General features: G+C 41.6%; 1 protein-coding gene across 6 annotated transcripts in view; it reads left to right on the forward strand.

Moving 5' to 3' along the window:
• The window catches only part of DIAPH3 (diaphanous related formin 3), a 786386-nt gene that overhangs the window by 187630 nt on the left and 575730 nt on the right, over positions 1-23026 (forward strand). For all 6 annotated transcript variants that reach the window (XM_088481432.1, XM_088481491.1, XM_088481243.1 and 3 more), the window contains one exon: positions 21509-21613. In XM_088481432.1, the coding sequence (XP_088337558.1) occupies positions 21509-21613 (105 nt within the window). The remainder of the gene's footprint in view (positions 1-21508; positions 21614-23026) is intronic.

Consider the following 23026-nt stretch of genomic DNA (forward strand, 5'->3'; position numbering starts at 1 on the left):
AATTCCTATTTGCGCCTCACATGCACTAGAATTACCATTTGAGTCCACAGTTGCACAGGAAAGCCACAGACATTTGAAGCAGCACTAGGAATTAAAACAAACCCAAAAAAACATATGAGCAGTAGCTTCCTATTTAGCTTTCTGTTTAAGAGCGCATTGAACCACGTCTTTCTCTTTTCATGCAAAATCAGCTGTTTTGTGTATGGCGAAGGCAATTTAATATCCGGGCAATGTAACTGTTTGTTAAATCATGAGATATTGCGCATATATCCAATGTTAACTAATTTACTGCTCAGTACAGCCATCCCCGTAATTTACTGCTCAGTACAGCCATCCCCATCATTTACTGCTCAGTACAGCCATCCCCCATAATTTACTGCTCAGTACAGCCATCCCCGTAATTTACTGCTCAGTACAGCCATCCCCATCATTTACTGCTCAGTACAGCCATCCCCCATAATTTACTGCTCAGTACAGCCATCCACCATAATTTACTGCTCAGTACAGCCATCCCCGTAATTTACTGCTCAGTACAGCCATCCCCATCATTTACTGCTCAGTACAGCCATCCCCCATAATTTACTGCTCAGTACAGCCATCCCCCATCATTTACTGCTCAGTACAGCCATCCCCCATCATTTACTGCTCAGTACAGCCATCCCCCATCATTTACTGCTCAGTACAGCCATCCCCCATCATTTACTGCTCAGTACAGCCATCCCCCATAATGTACTGCTCAGTACAGCCATCCCCCATAATGTACTGCTCAGTACAGCCATCCCCCATAATGTACTTCTCAGTACAGCCATCCCCCATAATGTACTGCTCAGTACAGCCATCCCCCATAATTTACTGCTCAGTACAGCCATCCCCCATAATTTACTGCTCAGTACAGCCATCCCCCATAATGTACTGCTCAGTACAGCCATCCCCCATAATTTACTGCTCAGTACAGCCATCCCCCATAATTTACTGCTCAGTACAGCCATCCCCCATAATGTACTGCTCAGTACAGCCATCCCCCATAATGTACTGCTCAGTACAGCCATCCCCCATAATGTACTGCTCAGTACAGCCATCCCCCATCATTTACTGCTCAGTACAGCCATCCCCCATAATGTACTGCTCAGTACAGCCATCCCCCATAATGTACTGCTCAGTACAGCCATCCCCCATAATTTACTGCTCAGTACGGCCATCCCCCATAATGTACTGCTCAGTACAGCCATCCCCCATAATGTACTGCTCAGTACAGCCATCCCCCATAATGTACTGCTCAGTACAGCCATCCCCCATCATTTACTGCTCAGTACAGCCATCCCCCATCATTTACTGCTCAGTACAGCCATCCCCCATAATGTACTGCTCAGTACAGCCATCCCCCATAATGTACTGCTCAGTACAGCCATCCCCCATAATGTACTGCTCAGTACAGCCATCCCCCATCATGTACTGCTCAGTACAGCCATCCCCCATCATTTACGGCTCAGTACAGCCATCCCCCATCATTTACGGCTCAGTACAGCCATCCCCCATCATTTACGGCTCAGTACAGCCATCCCCCATAATTTACGGCTCAGTACAGCCATCCCCCATCATTTACGGCTCAGTACAGCCATCCCCCATCATTTACGGCTCAGTACAGCCATCCCCCATCATTTACGGCTCAGTACAGCCATCCCCCATCATTTACGGCTCAGTACAGCCATCCCCCATCATTTACGGCTCAGTACAGCCATCCCCCATAATTTACTTTGTGACGACGAAGTGCAATAATTTACCAAGATTTTTTTGAGCTCTGTCCCGAAAACTGTCATATCCTATATGATAAATTTGTGCTGGGTCAGATCCCTGTAGTAAAATGATGATGAAAGCTATCCCTTTCCTATTCACTCATTCTGGATATGGGCTCTTCTTGGACCCGCTGTCCCGGAAACAAGTTTTTGCCTCAAAAATCATTGGTTATTGCTGCAATATGTGGTGATAAGCAATGAGACTAGTCAGTGCTAACTTGTGAAGGGTCCTGAGCGAAAGTGAACATTCTCTGTAAATGCAGTATGTTTGTTTGGCTGATATGGTAATTCCGGATTACTTGGTAATCTCTGTAGATTGGTGGCTGAGGTCAAAAGTGAAGTGAATACAAGCCCGAGGATAGACCGCTTTGGCTGGCTCTCACGAAGAGTGTGGTTTTATTGCAGTCTCACACAGATATCAAATGCATATCAAATTAATCAGCGCAGTCTTGTGAAACCGTTGCATCCGATTGCGGCGAAGACACTTTTTTTTGTGCGAAAAAGGCGCTTTGCACAAGCAGAGTCAGGCGGCACCTGGCATGCCAAAAAGACTGCTTGGGGCTACTGCAGCTGCTCTTTGAGGACACATTGTATGATGCAAATGGTATCACTGGTTTAGATACCCCACTCTACTGCTCAGTAACAGAGGCACTAATAATGAGGATTGTTATCTACTAGTGTTGTTTTACTGAAAATGACTATAACACTTTATTTATTATTTATTTATTAACAGGTTTTATATAGCACAGCATATTCCATTGCGCTTTACAATTGGAACATTAACAGAACAAAACTGGGTAATAACAAACAGAGGTATAGGTAGGAAGGCCCTGCTCGCAAGCAACACTTTAGTGTTTGCGCTTTCTTCAAGAACTACAGATGTGTCTTCATACATCTAGTCTCAATATGCCACGCAGCACTACTCGCCTGGTGGGGCTGAGCCGCCAGAAAATGAGTCTGATGCAATGCTGTGCAACTAGAATGCACCAACAGACTCTGCTCATTCATTTGATATGTGACATTAGTATATCTGTGTGCACCTGAGTCTGAATATGAACCACAACGGAACTTGGAATGATAAAAGCTGCGGCCACTACATTGTAGCACTTCGTATACAGATTCAGGGACTCCGTTGCACACAGATATGTGACACTTGTATATCAAATTAATCTGAACAGTCTGCTGGCGCTTCCTAGTAGTATTGATAGGAGCTTTTTAGTGTGACTGCAGCAAAGATGTATAAGGATACATATGTAAGTGCTATAATGGTTAACAGCTATACTCTGATTATATTGGTAATCCTCCCTCATAATTGGTTACTAGTTTGTGAATGGTTTGCACTGTGCAATACTAGCACTATTCTCAGATACAATACTTTTATTTTCTCATTTGTTACTTGTGTTTATTCTTTATTGTTTATACTTGTATCAGCTTTTACCTGACAATGTGGATGTTTTAATGTCTAAGTTAGTCAATTTATATCAAAATGAATGTTGGAAGATTATAGCAAGTAATAACTGGCATAATTTTATTGGCAATATTGAGTGGATTAGCCATCAATGTGTGTTTGTTTTTTTAAATTCTCCCTCTTTACATGCAGATTCAGCAATATGCTAAAAGTGGGATCTTCCCTCAGACAGCAGGTAAGATATAGAGGTGGAACGCAGTGTCGGTATCTGATGCGAGCGGCAATTTTTTCTGACTACAGGATGAGTCTGAGTTGCAGTGCGCATGCCTCTTGATGGCTGGTGGCGGTGACGTAGAGCAAAGTTGGACTCGGAGACCAGTTCAGATGGTGTTCCTGGGTGGTATTGGGGTGAGGCGTATTGTGGCTAATCCTACTGCGGCATATAGCATTTAGTGATGATTTTGGCGGCCATGTTCTGAAGGACATTCTGCACCTCCATATAGCTGGTCAATATTTGGTGGTGCGGGTTAGCAGTTGCGGCTGTTAGTGTCCACCTATGAATATGGCCCAGTTTCTCTTACCATATGTTTATTTGAGTTTTCTTTCATCTTCGTAATTAGATAAAAGGTTACTTTTAATTTCTCGCATAATTTTGTATATTTTGATAGACATTTATGTCTTTGTAGTCTTTCTAATTAAGCGTGCCCCCTCCAAGAGTCTTTCTTTTTTTTCTATGGTGTGTATTTAACAGATTACTACTTTTAAAAGTGGAACCCACAGCATGATGCGCGTCCTCCCCCCCCACCCCCCCTGGTCACATAGATCACATGCTGGTTAGCAAATTGCTGGAGTGTCATGGGGAGCCCCACCAATGATAAAAAGAAGACATAAAAACCCATATCATTGCCTTAATAGGTAAGTGCTGGTTCTACTCCTGTGACCTGCTGGGCTGTGGGGACCAGAGGGTTAAAATATATAGCTGTCCCTGGAGTGGCAACTTATCTACCCCAATGGTCATGCTACAATATGGCATTTTTTTATGACAAAATAGTGGGAATAATTGAAAACATGTCCATTTGTTTAAAGTTTTTTTTAAACAATTAAAGGCATACAGTACACTACATTTTTTTTAAACCTTCTTAATTTCTACTGAAAAGTAATTAGTAAAATATGCAAACTGCTCCATGGGAACAGCTACCACAAAATGCTGGGAATTGATTTCACTGTGACTTCCTTTAGCTGCTCAGTGTTTAGTTCCCCACACTAACTGCAATATGTTTGGTGTTTTGAGGAGTCCTTGGCTCCCCTGTTTGAACACACTTTTATATATATTAATGCAATCTCTGTTTGTGAAAGCCCTTGTAAGTGTTAAGCAGCCTTGTTCATGTTAATATCGTTTTAATATTGTGTTAGAGCACAGACCCAATGGAATGAATGGATCGTTGACATGAATGGATCGTTGACATGAACGGAATAGATTCAATACACCACTAATACAACGAGTTCGGAAATTTCCTCCGCAGTGATTGTGTGCTAAGTCTGTGACAGAGTGGCAGCTCCTGAGGTGTGGCTGTAGCGCAGTCCAAAATTAAAAAAGGGGAGTCAAACCAACTGCCACCCCAAACGCCGCCGAACAATGCTGGCTGTGGCTCACTGGAAATTGGTGTGGCTCCCTTATTTGAATTTTTGGACTGGCACACAGTCACTGCTGAGGGACATTCCGAACTCCTTGTATAAATTCTCTCGCACAGAGTTAAATGGACAGTGGATATGCTATAACCTATTGAAAGTGCAGCAAACAGTGTCTTAATTTTGTGCTGCAATGCAAAGGTGTAAATGAAAACAAATGGCATGGATGCACAGAATAGGCTATCCCTCACTCTAGCTTCATCCCTGGGTACTGCTCTATGCAGCCATTTTCCTGTGTCACCCTATTTTATTTTAAATTTTTTAGCTGTAGTCAAAAGTGGGAAGTGTGTTTGAGCTTGAGAAACAATCGTAACACGCTATTACCAATATACCAATTACCAATCTTGTGATTGGTTCTCCTACACATTATCCCCTTTCACTAAATTGATGAGCTGGTTTTTTACTATAGTGCCAGCAGAGCATCTGAAAAAATTGCTCCGTATAGCAGCCTCTGGTTCTTGACTTGGATGAGAAACACCTTCGTAGAAAACTTTTGCATTGGTAGTTGGGGATGCAGTTCAATTACCGGCGCCTGGAATGCCGCTTGATGGAATCCTGTCACTGGAAGCCTGACCGGGTACTAACGATAGGCGTCTAAATCCTGATGCCTATCTTTAGCCAGACAGCCAGCATCCCAAACTAAGGTAAGCGGTGAAATCGTAGCATGTAGCTGTTTAGGTTTAGGCATGCCCGGGGGGGGTCTTATGGTTAGGCCCCCCCCCTCCCGGGAGTGTTAGGGTTAGGCACCACTAAGGGCGCGTTAGGGTGCAGCGTGGGGAGAGTTTAGGGTACTTACCTGCCCCAGCCAGGATCTTCATGCTTTGGCCTTCCGGCATCGGTATTTCAACCCCCAGGAATGGATCCAGTGGCATTACATACCGATTCCGGTAGTTGTAAATCTTTAAATAATTATCTAAGGTTTGTGGTAATTCTATATAATCATGTTGATTTAATGTTTATCCCTGTAATACTAGATCCATGCTTAAGAAAAAACAAGACCTATCTAAAGTATCTACATAAGGTAGTTTCCTTCAATAGAAGTCATAAAAAGAAAAAAGGTTTAAACTTGGGACAAAATATTTTTATAATTTAGATGTTCATATTGGATTAGTACCTATTAGTACAATAATCAGCTATAATGATATCTTGAGGGGGAAAATCAGACCAATACACCCTTTGCTAAGGATAATATAGATCAATCATTTTTGTTGTTAATTATAAATGGGAAATCAATAGTAAATCTTAGCTAGAGAAGATTAAATACTATTTTGTGAAAAGCAAGTCTCTTGACTCTTGCAGATCTTAATGGATGTGCATCCATCGTTATTGCTGTTTATGAGCAGGCTACGTGATCAAACATTTGTCTTTTTTTTTCATACTTTTTATTTTTTAACTTCTTTTTGCAAGTGTAACAAGAAGCATAAAAACTGTCTCAATATTTTTATGTTCAGGGTCTATATAATAATCAGGAATGACATGCCCTGAGATCTTGCCTCACTAACAGCTCTTGGCGTAAGTGATGGGGGAGAGGAGAGACCCCTTGTCCCTGCATTCACTGGGTCCAATATACTAGTTTTATTTTAACAATGAAAGTCCAAATAATTTTTGTGGGTCCCCATGCTGAAGTGAAAACCAGCTCCAGCCGCTGTACTAAAGTAACATTTGAGAAGCCATGTGAATGACCTGAGAGATAAACTATATACGGTGTCCTGTAGCAAATAATGTCAGGTCGGCAGCGCTGAAATCGTAAAAGCCGATATCTCATTGGTTGTACCAGTGGCAGTTTTGTATAAAGTTCTGTAAGTTGTTTTTCTCTACAGTGTGTAAACGAATGAAAAAGCTTTTCGAATATTAAACTTTTCCATAGTACAGGTTGAGTCTCCCATATCCAAAATGCTTGGGACCAGGGGTAATATGGATATCGGATTTTTCCGTATTTTGCAATAATTGCATACCATAATGAAATATCTTGGGAATGGGACCCAAATCTAAACACAGAATGCATTTATGTGTTATATACACCTTATACACACATCTTGTAGGTAATTTTATACAATATTTTCAATTTTGTGGCTCAAACAAAGTTTGTGTACATACATGAAATGTATTTGTTTCATATACACCTTATACACAAAGCCTGAATGTAATTTTATACCATATTTGTAATACTTTTGTGCCTAAAACAAAGTTTGTGTACATGGAACCATAAAAAAACAAAGGTCTCACTATCTCAGTCATGCTAAAAATATTGCGTATTTCGGAATATTCCGTATTTCGGAATATTTGGATATGGGAGCCTCAACCTGTATTTATTTAGTTGCTCTCTTTTGATCAAGCAATATCATTTTTGTAAGACGGTGACCATAATATATTCTGTGTGGCTCACCAAGGAATTATATATTAGGCCTCATGATTTCCTACACAATGTCATGTGTCTGCACGCATTGAAATATTTTTTTGAACAGTAGGTGAAAATACGTTCATACTGTAGCAGCCTATTTGATTGTTCTTGCACCCAGCAGAACTAGAAATTCTGTATGCAGAGAAACACAGGTAGTTTACGATGCTCTCCTTGGTCTTGTTGCTTACTCAGTTATCTGTGAAATAATGACAAATGTTTGACCGAAAAAAGAATGCAGAAAAATAATGTAGACAATATGGGACAGTTTATCAAATTTAGGAGCGAACAAGGAACTTTAGGGAGACTGAGGATGTTCATATCTGTAAAGCATGCCTCCCTAAGTTAGGTGCCAGCAACAATTTCTAAGTTGCATTGGCTACTCAGCTCCTGGGATTTTCTAGCCTATACCTATACCGGGATCAGTATGAAATACCGACAGTAGGGATCTCGGCGGTCGGGATCCTGACAGGGTCAACATACCAACACTTGTTGCTCGGTTTGCTAACCCCCCTCCTCTCCCTACCCTGACCCTCCTTCCCCTGTGCCTAACCCTAACCTCCCCCCTAGTGCCTAAACCTAACCTCACCCTCCCCGCATCCTAAACCCCCCACCACTACTGACCTTCGGCATCCTTGCGTTCGGGTTGTTGGTGCCGGGATTCTGACAGATGTCTGTTTTCTAGCGCCGGTAATATAAGCGTTGGCATCCTGAACGCATCTCCCTATACCAAGTGGGTAATAGGCTGTTCTGGAAAGGTACTGTTTTTGGCCGTGCATCTCACTGTTAAATGTAGCTTGGAGGGCTTTGTTCTATTATGTCTCAATGTAATTTTTTATTTCTAAATGTATGTTTTGAGCTGTTTTAGACATTAATTTATCAAGTCTCTAGTGCAGATAAAAATAGATAAGATCCTATGGATGTGTTCACATTGTTTTGGTGTGCAGGCGATATGAGAGAAGTGAGTAGTATGCCATCTCTTTGCCGGCTTTGTTACAATGCGCTAGTTTTGAAATGCACAGCTTATCATGTTTCCTCACCCACAAGCTAATCTATTGCAAAAGGTTTATCATTTCACAATAAGACTGGCATGAGGGCTTTGTGAGAAGATAGAGGGGTGTATGGATTTACATAGATGGCTGTTATTTACAACTTCAGTAGACATGCAAGCAGGCACAGAGGAAAGCAATTTAATAGGGATTACTATCAACATGCGTCACAATTCGACCCAGGAACAGGCTTGAGACTGGTGGTGTGATTATCAGTCTTCCCTGCATTAAATAGATGATCTGGATCTCTAGAGGCCTAGATCAGTTATGCCACAGCACCACATATATTCACAAGCTCTATCCTGGGGTTGCAAACAGGTCATCTAAGTTTTATATGGTTTTGTTTTGCTATACTGAGAAGTTAATTATTTTTTTTCTGTGACTTATGGTGTTTACAGGGTTACCAAATTGTAAAATGTATGTGTAAATAGTTTTCATACTGTATCATTTTACACGTTTGGTAACCCCGTAAAGTCACAGAACAAAATGAATTTCTTAAGTTTAATTAATTTAGTGAGAGAATCACAAAGTGCATTTGTTTTTTTTTTTCTTCTTCTGTATTACTCTGTCCATAAATGAAGAATATTTTTACTGTAGTACCAAGTGAAGCCTTTATGTGAGCAAACAAAAATAACATAGCGTGTCTATAAACTAGAAATGGAAGTTATTTCAACTAAAGAAATGTGGGTGCATGTAAAATATAATTGAATAAAAACAAAATTTTGTCTTCCGAGGTGCAAATTTAGAACATCTTGCTGGCAGCTAATGAGTTAATCCTCTTTGAGATAAGTGACACACATTTATTTTAAGATCAGCACATTGTTCTAGGTTTAACTTTTAATTAGCAGCACTTCATGAAAAGTGTTAATATCAGCATCCTGGATTAATGTATTGTCTGTGTCAGTTGCTTAAGAGATGACAGTGAGAACATTAAGTTCTTATCTTGAATATTCCAGTGTGTCCTTTATCCAGGTTGTAGAGAAGTCCATTGTGCTACAGCCGCACAGCCATTATAGGGGAAGATGTACTACCAACCAATCGGGCAGCACAGACGGTGTAATGGTTAGCGTTACTGCCTCACAGCACTGAGGTCATGGGTTCGATTCCCACCCCGGCCCTACCTGTGTGGAGTTTGTATATTCTCCCTGTGCTTGCGTGGGTTTCCTCCGTGTGCTCCGGTTTCCTCCCACATTCCAAAAATATACTGGTAGGTTCATCGGCTCCCAACACAAATTACCCCTAGTGTGTGCGCATGTGATAGGGAATATAGATTGTAAGCTCCACTGGGGCAGGGACTGATGTGAATGGCCAAATATTCTCTGTAAAGCGCTGCGGAATATGTGTGTGCTATATAAATAACTGGTAATAAATAAATAAAAATAAATAAATCGGCTCCAAACTATCATGTTACAGGCTGTGCTTGAAAAATGACAGTTAGGAGCTGATTGGTAGTTTATCACGCTCCAATTTCTCACTTTCCAGAGCTTAGTACATCTCCCCCTATGTATGTTATCTCGATTAGTCATTAAGGGTATGGCTCCCTAAATGGTAACTGTGCGCGTTTTAAGATGGTTTGTCCACTTTGCCCGAAGTGAGTAGTCTTGTCATGCTGTGAGTTTTCAGGATAGTAAGACTATGGGGGCGATCTGATTCTGCACGATGGCCATAATGCAGCTTTTTCCTTGCAGCCCATAGAGGTGCACAGCAAAATAGTTTATACTGGGTTACTGTATTATACACACACTATGACCCAACATGGAGCAGAATTAAATCGTCCCCAATAAGGCAAACTGAATTAGCTGCAAGATGGAAGTTCTTGATGTGCGTGCTTCAGGTTATTACGATAAGTAAAACATTGCTTTTATTTGTTCACAGTTTTATGGGGCTCAAGCAAAATACACACCGTATAAGCAGTCTTCCCTCATTGGTTTATTTTAAAGACCTCACAAATTTGTCAGGGGCGAAATATGGCATTCACCGGCACCATAGCTGCTGCTCCGCATGCAAGTGCCAGCATTCTGCCCTTAAGTTCATCTAGTTTGCCTGGTCGCTGCTGTATGACTGTGACAAATAGCATTATATTTACTGTCCAGCTATTGCCTGCACACAGTGACCTCTCTTTTATTTATTTTATGTGCTGAACATTCATAAAGATAATGAGGGTTATGCCTAAGTTTAGTCACTACTTACTGACCTGATTTTATCGCTATTGTCCTGAATATTGGTCCTGCGAATAAAGAGGCCACCTCAGCTGTGTGCGCTATAGCCAACAGTCCTTCCAGCACTGCTCTGTAAGGGACATTTATAGAGTCCTCGAGTACATTTTATTAGATAATGTCTGTGTATTGCAGATTTATGAAGTGAAAATGTAGATATAAAATAAGATTTTAATATTTCTAGTTATGATGCAGCTCTTTTCTATACCACGAGATAGACCTCTTTCAGACTCTCTTCTCCTCTTCTTAGCGTATCTGAGGTATTTAGAGAATAGGTATTGCTGTAAGATCCCTAGGAAGATCCTACGTTTTCCACTCACTTTGTGGACTTATTATATGGCACCTCCTGCAAGATATTTGAACTCTTATATTAGCATATAAATAGAAGCATTTCTGTTAGCTATGTTTAAATAATGTAAAGCACAATAATATTATTCATATTGACAAGTATTATAAACATACTGTAATTTATAGAGCACAAAATAAGCTTATGGCAGAAAGTTGACAGTGAGGAATGCAACCTGTTAACTTGTCTACTCTGGGCCGCTGGAGTACTTTATTATGGAACCGCTTTATTTGCAAACCTTGCTATTCTACTTCATATATCTCTTAATGGGAATTATTTATATACAACCCATATGCTATCCTTTTCTCACTATATAAATGCATTTGCTGGTAAGATGACATTTTTACTTATGAAACCAAGGTTTGTGTCAACATGGCCAATGCGAGGTCATGTATGGCCAATAACAAGAATTTGTCCCTATAACACAAAATCCGGTGTAGGGATGGTGCCTGAGCAATATGAGAAGGGCATATGCTAATAAAGATGTACCATATGCTTAAATCTACAAGTAAAATAAATAAGAAGTCCGCACTGCAAGTGTGGGATGTGCAGTGAGTGTTATTCAACAAAGTTAAGACTACAGAGTACCACCAATAACCAGCAGGTGGCACCAACACAAGGCTTCAATTCTGAATGCACTAACCTTCAACAGCCAGTGCAACATAATTTATACAGTGAGAGTCCACAAGGAATAATATCATTGGATACAGGTAGGGATCTGTGTTTATACGTCCTGATGAAAATACCTTAGGGTCTCGAAACATTGACCACAGACCACTTTGATGTGATTTGCTATTTTGAATATATACCGTTTTTGATAATCAAGGCGTGCCGCCTGTCTTTTCCTCGCATCGACTAAGGAATCAAATGCTATATATATATGTATATATATATATACATATTATATGCACACATATATACGGTATATATATTTCACAGAGTAAGAGCGCGCTCACCAGTCTTCTTAGTATAGACAGAGGTATATTTTATTTACTCACATCATATAAAAAGAGATGTCGATGTTTCAGACCATACCTGGCCCTTTGATGCTCTGGTCTCTGGAATTTGGGTCTTGACAAAGGGCCAGGTATGGTCCGAAACATCGACATCTCTTTTTATATGATGTGAGTAAATAAAATATACCTCTTTGTCTACACTAAAAAGCCTGGTGAGTACTCTTACTCTGTGGATTATATGATGGCTAAACTATGGATGGACTCTGTATTTATGCCTGAGAAATATGCACCCCAACAACTTTGTCACAAATAAATTTGTGAGTGCCACTTGACTTTGGAATATATATATAGCACCCTGCCCTCACCGCACAGCGTCCCGCTAAGATAGCCTGAGGGTGCCGTCTTCATCCGCGGGTGGGGAAATGTGCGGTGACCCGGTCACCGCTGGTGAATAGACGCTGGGCGCATGCGCCCGGCATTTATTCTACCTGTCAGCAGCGCTTGGGGGCTGCCCGGCGTGTCCGTAAGTGCCGGGCATGCCCCCATTTCAATGGCCACGCCCCCTTTTTGGGTGTGCTGCCGGAGCTAGAGTGAACACACACATATATATATATATATTTATATTAGATGGGTCCACATACATCTAGCCTCCTGGCGCGTTAAACAGCCCTTCTAGTCGTGACATGCCGTGGCGTGACTCTGTAGCGCCACGCGTTTTTTTACCTTCAAATGCGTCTTATTTGCACAATGATTCGAATAGAGATAGCACAAGCACATGCTGATTAAAATGATATGCAGCATTCCTATGTTCTCTGAGCGAGTGTGGGTGTATCTGCATGTGAAATGCTCTGTTACAGTGTCAGCGGCTCCATAGCAATAGTAGTCCAAATCACGTTGCTTTAATTTAAGCCATCCCTGGTAAAGGTGCTGCACATCATCTACAACGTCAAATTGCTCCTTAAAAAGAAAATAGATTCCGCTTCAGACTAATAAAAAGTTGGGTTATCACCCTGTGTCAATTTATGGCAGCACAGATCGCTTCACTGGAGTCACCTGTCATGTTCACCATAGTGACGATATACGACACCAAGGAAAACACCCAGTACATGGGTATTTACAATCTTGAGGGTGCCACTGCCCAGAGACCTCTGTGCCTGCAAACAAAAGATACACACGGTGATGGTGGTGGGTAAACGGTGAGCTGTTTTAATCGATTGGTAACCATGAAAACGATGCATTAAAACTTCAAAAGGTTGGTATAATCCCTGCGCCTTGTACATTATTACATACCTGAGTGCTGCCGTTAGTATTTTGTATGTATTTGGATTTCACATCCGGGGTGTTACCTATGGAAGGTGTAGATCCTTTTATTAATGTTTATGTTGAATACTGACTACTATCTGCCTGACGCAGCAGAAATGTACTTTTTCAGAATGAGAAACCATTTTTAGATTTTTAAATGTCTCATTTTGTTGAGTCTGTGACCACTGTAGCTTTAATTTCCTGTTCTAAGATGACAGCAGTAGATCCCGGTCTGTTCTTTTGCTGCTCTAGCCCATCAACTTCAAGGTATGAAGTGCTGTACATTATGAGATGCTCTAATGCATATCGCTGTTGTAACACAGTTATGGGTTTTACTTTAGCCTTTCTGTCAGCTTGAACTAGTCAGGCCAATCTCCTCTGATCTGTCTCTCTAACAAGGCACTTTTTACTGCAGAACTGTCGCTCTCTGGATGTTAAATCGGTATGTAGTCAAGAAGCCGGCGGTCGAAATGCCGACCGCGAGATTCCTGACCGTTGAGTCCCGGCATGGGAGTAATGATAGGCGTCGAAATTCAAATGTATGTGGTCACATCTGTAATGTCCCTTGTGGCCCAGCGGTGACTTACCTGTTCCCGACGGCTACAGTAGCTTCAGGGCAGCTTCTGGGTCCTAGCAGTCATGTTAGTCATTTCCAGGTCAGACCTCCAATGCTGCAGCGTTTCAGTGAGGATTTCTCCCCTATCCCTAATATCTACCCCTAACACTCCCTCTAGTGCCTAACCCTAACCTCCGCCTGCAGCCTAACCTTAATGTCAACATTTCATCTGTTGACATTCTGTCGAGACATTGCCTATCTATGGACATTGTTGACATTGTGAATGACAACGTTTTCATTGTTGACCTTTGACTATATCCCTTCTTCCCAAGTCTGATGAGTTCAGCAACTGACCACCTTGACCATGTACACATGCTTTTATCCATTCAGTTGCTGCCACATGATTGTCTGTCTGATTTAGATAATTACATAAACAAGCCGGTATAAAGGTGTCCTTATAAAGTGGCTTGTGAATGTGTGCACTGTATATGTGTGTGTACATAGACAGAACATGTCTGAGATGGTAGTCCTTTTTTTTTTTTTTTTTTTTTTTTAAATCCTGGGCCTCATTCAGAGATTTACACCCAATATTTACATATGTGCAAGTTTATGGGCCGCACTGTACGTGCGCAGATCTGGTCCTGTGACATTGGTCGTAGTGCCCCAAAAGTCACAGCATGATTTACATGCTACTGGCGTTAGGGATGGTGACTACTAGTGTTCCAGAAACTGGGGACATCCGCCAGTAGTGTTCACTCTAGGTCCGGCGGCAGGCAGGGCGCCGGACCTAGAGTAAGAGCATTAATGCTCGCGCCTGAAAAGGGGGTGTGGGCAATGAAAAGGGGATGTCTTTATGACGCGTCCCCTTTTCGTCACTCTTGGGGGCGTGCCCAGCACTTATGGACATGCCAGACAGCCCCCAAGTGCTGCGGTCACTGTGAATGGATACTGGGCGCATGAGGCCAACATCCGTTCACTGGTGGTGACCCCTGCAAAGCCTTTTTACCCACCTGCGGGACACTGCAGCCCGCGGGTGGAGGACAGAACTCGCAGGTTGTCTCAGCGCTGCGCCGCAATGGAGGGCAGGGTGCTTTCTTCCCTTCAGAAATAGGGCAGGGCGCGGCGCCCCGCTGAAACAGCCTAGCGGGAATGCTACGCCAGTGTCTTGGACGCAGCTTCATTGGCACCAGCAGTGCGATTTTTCTGGATATCCATAGTAACCGGAGAGTTACTCAGATGTTTGATGTTCACGCAGTTGATCCGATGCTATGGTTTTGGATGCAGCTGCGAATCAGAGAAGCTGGCAGTGGGCATCTTTTTACTTAAGGGGCATCCTGCGGATTTTGCACAATTTCACATAGCCATTGTGTACAAAGGCGCAGCTGTGGCAAAATGATCACACATCTCTTAATCGGGCGCTATATTGCTTTATCACAGTCACCTGATCCATCATCGATGATCTCTCCCTTTCTATTCTCTACTGTGTTTATTGGGCTTCACGTTTTTTGTCAGCAGCCTAAATACTAAACACTGCAAATTTACATTTTATACTTAAATTCACTCTTACATGTAACTATTTCATTTTCATATAAGAGAAACTAAGGGGGTCATTCAGACCCGGTCGCAAGCACCGATGTGCTCGCAACCGGGTCGATGGGTAGCCCTGCGGCCGCAAGCCCTGGAGCGAGAGAGAAACTCTCGCTCCGGAGCTCGCTACAAAAGGGGTGGCTGTTGATGTTGATCGACAGCTCGCCCCTTTTTGTAGGCGGGCAGGGGGGTGATTTCCAAAACTGAGGTGTTCCTTAAACTAAGCTGTGGGTGGTAACCCACAGCTTAGCTTTCGACCAGGAGGCCGCACCAAAAAAGGAAGCGCCCGCCCTCATTCAGAGAGAGCGATTGCTTCTTGCGACCGCCTCTGAATGAGGTCCTAAGTCTGCTGTATTTTAAGTATAACGAATACCTTACACAAGATCTATATATTTGGTCAGCTTCTCCAAGTACATAATATATATGTTTGGAATAAATATTTATTTTAGCAAACCTAGTTAACGAGCGGATATTGTTTTGTTACTGAAAATAAAATATTCTGTCTCTCTAGTGGCTTTTTTTTTTTTTAAGTTCAGCTCTATCTTGACCTTTTCTAAAATCTGCTAGTAGAGCTCGAATTCTAGATCAGGCCTTTTCTTTTGCATTCATTACAAGTGGATACAGATAAGTAAATTCCACCTTTTTAAAATGCAGTTTAACCTCCATCATTTACTGCTGACACATTGGAAGCAGTATATTATAGAAATGAGTAAAAACTATATTGTTTCGATGTACAGTTTGCTGTATTTGTGTTATTGACTAATGTATACGATACAGTATAAACCTTTTGAGGCCTATGTACAGTTGAAAAGCAAGCGTCCATAGCTCCTCCCACAAAAACGTTTTTTTCCCCCAACTTATTTCTTTTTTCACAACTGATGCGATGCAAGTGGGAAAACGTGTATTTCAATATCAAAACAGCAATATTACACTTAAAGACTGTAGACAAACTACATATTCACTCACAAGGTTGATTTTTAATAGCGAAAGTCCTTAAGTCTCTGGAAGTTTATTAGCTTCACCCGCTACTGTGTATGAGAACACATCTGTACTTCAAACTGTAGAGACTGGAGCATCATCTAGGTTAGTTAACCCTTAGTACTCCTAGCTACAGTAGTACCGTGTTTCCCCGATAATAAGACACTCATATTTTTTTTTTGTTCAAAAAAACACCAGACTGGATCTAACATGATCCAGCAGGCGCGGCCACACAGGATCCTCAGTGCGTGGGTGACGTCATGACGTCACCCGCGCACTGCATGACTGGGAACGCTGGTGTCTGCAGCGTTCCCAGCTCAAAATGAGATTCAGGTAGGTCTTATTTTCGGGGTAGGGCTTAATTTGGATCGGGTTATAAAATTAAGGGTAGGGCTTATTTTCGGGGAAACACGGTATTACCAAAGCAATTACAAAGTGTTTTTCTGTGAAGTAAAATTACTCCTAAGTTTTTCTTTTAAGAAATGATGGTAAGAGTAAATACATTATGCTAATGTGTAGGCTTCTACCCTGTGCATAGTGTAATATATGAATGCAATTAGCAGTATATAGACATGTGCTGCTTTAATAGAGGATACAATGTGATGGAGCCCAAGCCTTGGACATATGAGTAGGTGACTTGGGCCTTTACGTCTGATATTATTAGACATAAAACTATGTTCCAGTATGGTTCTCCTGTCAGAGCACGTATAAGCCAGTCCATCACATGGCGTTTTTAGATGAATGAGAGTAAACTCACTCAAGCAATTACTTTAGTGTTCATCCTTATTTAAATGTATTATTATAGGTAAAACTCCAATATTCCAAGCAAACTTGCTGCTCCTTTTTTGAAAGGCCTATTTACCTCTAAGATCATGTTGCACCATGCAGCCAAACTATACCCTTTCTGCACTGTAATGCTGGGTACACACTACACTATGTGTACCCAGCACGACATCGTGAGCGGGGGTCCCGGTATTGGCAAGTGCATACTCAATTGCCGATGCCGGGAACGATGGCTCGACAGCGGGGGCCATCCTGTATTGGCATCACGGCCCCCGCTGACTATATCGCCGAGGTCCAACGGGCGATGTCGCGAGCATTGTCAGCAACATAGCTGGTACACACTGACCGATGTGGATGATATGTCGTCCGATCCGTCAGATTAGACGATATCTTGTAGTATGTACCCAGCTTTAGATTTGCTCAGTTTGTCTTCAGTTTATGAGTAGATGAGCCAACGTTCTCGATTCTGCAGTTTTGAGTATTGTTGTTTTCACCCTCACAGCAGGTAGGAAATGCTTTTCTTTTCTCTGCTGCCATCGCTCTGGATTGTAATCTGAGGAAGATGTCCGGATCAGTTGACCTTACAGAACATTTGCATAATGCTGGGCAAGTCATGCCACTTGTGCCACTGCTCCTGTCCCTTGTAAGAGATAAGCTACAGGCTTCCTTAGGGGTTGGGTATGAAATCCCGACTGCTCAATAACCTCCGGGATGAAATGCCGTCACCGGAAGCCCGACAGAGGAGAAACCCGGCGGAGCATGTAATTACCATAACCCTCCCTTAGGGGTGCCTAACCCTAAACCTCCCAGGGTGGTGCTTAACCTTTACTCCCCCCCCCGTGGGTGCCTAAACCTGACCGTCTCCCCCCCTGCACCCTAAACCTAACCCTCTTAGGTGGGTGCCTAACCCTAACCTTCCCCCAGTGGCACCTATCCCTAACCACCCCTTCCCCTAGCCTCACCCTAAGCCTTCTCGGGAGGGTGCCTAACAGTAAGTTCCCCCAGGAGTGCCTTAACCTAATACCATATCCCGCGGCTAAGTGCTAAGGACGGTTGAACTTACCTCGATCGGTCCAGCGTCCTTCAGCATTCCAGCATTGGGATAAAGATAGGAGTTGGTATTTTGACCCCTATCGTAAGTCCCTTGTCAGGCTTCTGCTGTCGGGATATAGAGCGGCTGCATTTAGTCCGCCGGTGTATAAACTGCGTCCCTTCCTTAGCTCCGTAGCATGCTACTAATGGTTTGTCAGTGTTTTTTGCACATTGACGCTTGAGACTGTTATGGAGAAGAGCCAGCCCTTGCAGCCCTTTGTGCACAGTGGGTATTCAGAGTATGACTTTGGGATATGCTGATAGAAAATTACAATTACTAAATAACTCCTTTTGGTTTAGTTTGGAAGTTAGCATGTTAAGCTGTATGGATGCAGCCTCACTGACCCAAACTGAAGCACGTTAAAGATTTGTTTTTGAAGCCACTTCCCAGTAACAGTTCACACACCAATCCTTTGCATAAAATGTTTACATGCACCACATTCAGCGTAAGATTCAAGCAAGTGCTGAAGTGTAATCTCCACTACATCTGGACATGTTAGGTTTATTTGGAACTCAATTGTGTTTGTTCTCTAGCTAAAGGTCCCCATATGCCAGAGCTTGTCAATTTCTCACTGAATTAGGAACCAGGGCCAAAATAAAAAAAAAATCAACCTTTATAGAAAATACCACTGACGCTGTCTGTGCAGTGGCTGCCAGGACCTGGCAGGCAACGATAGCAAGGAGGACAATCTGCAACAGAACAAACACTAAATGTCACTGTTTGAGGTGCAGCTGTGTGGCATGAGGCTTTGTTTCACAAGATGAAACTTTAATCATTTATTGTGTGACTAAGAGGTCTCCAGCAAGGGTTATGGGAACATTCCATCTCCTGGGGCAAAAAGGAAGAATGATGCCCCCCAGCTCTCAGCTGTAAATATTCACTTGCTTGTGCCCTCTTCAGCTTTCCTGTCAGGACAGTTTTACCTCTCTTACAGCCATAGTTGTTATGGCACTATTGGTGCCTGATAGTCTGTCATTGGATCTGCTGATTCATTCTGATTTTCTGCCAGACTGCCCTTCTCTTACTCTACCCCTGCAGTGTGGTACCTGGTTATGTTTAGCTTGGTCAGTTCAGTTATCCCTATCGAACCCTGCCAGCCAGTCCATTCTTGTGATGTGATAAAATTGGTTTGCATAACACATTATATGTATTTGACCTGAATCTTGCAGATGCTGGATGAGCTGAACATTGCATTGGACACTAGTGTAACACTAATATAATTTGTGATCTATTGATCCTTTTTTTATTTTAAATTGTATTTTTGTTGTAGTGCTCTCACTTTATACATCGCCCTTCCATAACACCATCATCCCCTCTTACAAGCAGGTATAATTTCTGTATGTATTGAATCTGTTAAGTCACTGCTTTCTAGTTCCCCTTTCATAACACCAGTCTTGGCACTTGTTTTAAACTGCTGTTAAGAAGAGAGTGTACTTGGTTATTATATGGCACACTTTATCTTGGCCTAAGTCTCCATGACTTTATATGATCACAGAATTTGCTGTCTTTATAATTTAAACTGTACAGAATATACTGTATTATCTCCTATATTAATATTTAGTTGTGGGAATACATGTACCATCGTTTAACCTCTAATGCAAAGTACTGTTTACATTGCTGATTTCTAACATGGGATTGAATACCTGCAAGATCGCAGCAAATGTTCTGATTTTTTCCCCTCCCCTACACATCATGAGAAGCTTGGTGCTGGAGGCCGTTTCTATGTTATGTCTGTCTTGTTACACTTCTGTTTTAATGCTGATGCCTTTCTAGCATGATGTGGTGATTTGCTAAAAGCACACCTTCTGTGCAAGCACAGGTGGAAACATATATTTAGAGGGGTATTCAATATGAAACGTTAAATTCACTGTCGACGTTAACGTTTCATATCAGAGTTTTTACCTGCGTTAAAGTATCGGGCGCGCTCCCGCTTATCCCCGTATTCAATATAAAATTAACGAAAACGGGAAACTCCGAAGTTGGATTTGCGTAAAGTTACGATTTTTTTCCTTAAAATAATTGTAAGACCCCCCTAAAGTTGTAAAAACATGGGGGAACACTATGGGTACCCTGTTTTAGCCTTTAATTCAAAGTAGGGGATTTAAATAGTCGCAGCAGGTGTTTTTTTCCCGACATTGAAGAAGTGATGCAGAAGAGCACTTAGGTTATTTTTTTCGTTTTTTTAAGTGGTCCCATCAAATTTGGGGTACATGAAAATGGGTACTAGCATATTTTTAAGTCCCTAAAGTAAGTTTTTAAAAATTCTGTATTTGTGCACCTGCCGCTATAATTCTCTTCTAGAAAACATCTGCCGCATACTTGCAGAATAGCCCTGAACCTATTTCCCTATTGTTAAACAATTTTTTTCCCTTTTTTTTTTCTTTCACCCCAATTTTTAAATACATTTTTTGGGGTGTCCCTATTTTTTTTTAAAACTTTTTTTGACACAGTTCTTTTTTAAATGTCATTCCCAGGGGTGCAGGCTATTTTTTTTAAGCCTGCACCCCTAAACCCCAATTCTGCACTTTTTTTCGACACCTATTCAATGGTGAAAAATGATCCCTGTTTTTTAAAAAATTACCCTTGACCCCAATTAAGGAAAAAAAACGGGAATTTTCGGGAAATATGCCAGGAACCCCCCTAAAGATGTCCAGACATGGGGGATCACTATGGGTAACCCCATTTTTAACTCCTGAAGGAAGTCGGGCTTTCTAATAGTCGCGGTAAGTGCATAAATGCAACTTTGAAGAAAGTGGTGCAGAAGAGCATTTAGAATTCTTTTTTGGGAAAAATAACTATGCCCAGCAAATTTGGGGTACTTGCAAATGGGGGTCAGCATATTTTAAAGTTGCTAAACAGACTTGAAAAAAATCGTGAAAAACCCACTTGCGCAAGGTGCTGCAATGAAAAAAACACCTGGGGCATACTTGGGGACCCCCCCAGAGTCAAGTTCGCTATTTTTTAACTTTGAATTTGTGGGCCAAAAAAAAAAAATGTTGGGTTACAAAGTGCTTTTTTTGGGGTGTTCCGATATTTTTTTTTTTTTGACACAGATCGTTTGAAGGGTGCAGGCTATTTTTTTTAAGCCTGCACCCCTAAACTCCAATTGTGCACTTTTTTTCGACACCCATTCAATGGTGAAAACTTATCCCCATTTTTTAACTTCGACTTTTCAAAACTGCGATAAGTCTTTGATATTGAATAAGGTGTAAAAGTCATAGCTCCGATATTAACGCAAAAACGGACTTATCGCTCCCATATTGAATACCCCTGTTAGTGTGTAACTGAAATGGGGGAAAAAGGAAACAATCTTACTTAGATACTAACTTTATTTTTGTAAATATTATGTTTTAGGAAGATATGAACTTGAATGAAGAACGAAAAGCACCATTGCGCGAGAAAGACTTTGCAACCAAGAGAGAGATGGTCATGCAGTATATTAGCGCTGCTTCAAATGCTGTAAGTACTCTGATAGTTTCATAAGTAATGGTGAGAGGGATAAAAATGTAACTTATATAAGACTTTTCAGCTGTAATAAGAGGAAGCATTGAAGTGTGAATTTGTATAAGTTCATATGGGACACTTTGCAGCTACATAAATTTAATTAGATCATTCCAAAAATTGAAGAAGGGAGAATATGCTGGATGAATAGGTTAACTTGTGATTCATAGTCCATACAGAGGTTAACACTATACTGCCCTTTTTGTATTTAGGGTACAGTCACACAGATGCCAAAGATGGCGCTAAACTACAGTATTTGTTTTGGGGGTGGACTATGGTCAATAGCAATCATGTAGTAATTATTCTCTATCTACCATTGACATTTTTCACATTCTGTATCATTTTCCCTTCTTGTGTCTTCCATGTGTCTGTGTTTTTTCCCACTTTCATAAGAATGGATAGATATCCTATTTATCTCTCCATGTATACGTATGTATCTTTTACTAAACTTGTTGCTTTTAAGTTTCTAGGGTTCTCCTCTGCTGTTCAGCCATTTGCTTGCATGTGGCAGAGACACTTCTTTTCATTGCCAATGCTTTTTGCTATATAGCTAGACTCAAGATACAAATGTTTTCAATAATCAATCTGTGTTTTATCCAGACCAACAAATTCTGTAACTTTGCCTGAAGATATAAAACAAATGCACTGAAGGACGCAACAAGGATAAAACAGAAATGTATATAGATATAAATAAAATTCATCAATTCATCTGAATGTGGGAAAACAAACTCTATTTGGGGTTTCTCTTTAACTGCAGATACTTTACCTGGAGCTCTTCCCTTCCCCTAGTAGCTCTGGATGAAAATCTAGAAAGTCGAGGAGAGTGAGGTGTGCCAGTGAGAGGACCATTTGTAAGCCAACATCAAGAGTTAAGGGGTCTATGTACTAATAATTGTGGTACTGCCGTAATTATTAGCGGTCTAACTCGCAGGAGATATTTTCCCTGCTATGTACCAAGGGGAACTTGCAGAAGTGAAAGTCTCCCCCGGAACATGCGCACAGTGTCAGCTTCCGGGGGCTGCGGGGGAGAGAGCCTCCATAGGCTCATAGCAGTTTACACTATCTTCAGATCGTGTAAACTACTGTGGCTAAATTCCGAAAAGCTTTGCTTTTTGGAGTTTAGTACATAGGGGTCAGATTGTAGTCCCCATTGATAATAATGGGGACTGCGATCTGCAGCGCTAATTAGCACTTTGTTGGATATTTCTGTGAAATTCCCTGCGATGTGCTTTTTAGTACATAGGTACACTACATAAAATTATGCAGAAACTGCAGTTTCTGCATAATTTTATGTAAAAAATGGCTTGATGTATAGGCCCCTAAAGCCTTTGCGAATAGAGTAAGATAGAGCAAGTACATGCATCTTGGTAA

Source organism: Taudactylus pleione, unplaced genomic scaffold (genome assembly GCF_031769625.1).
Source record: "Taudactylus pleione unplaced genomic scaffold, aTauple2 ptg000005l, whole genome shotgun sequence".
NCBI classification, from domain to species: Eukaryota; Metazoa; Chordata; class Amphibia; order Anura; family Myobatrachidae; genus Taudactylus; species Taudactylus pleione.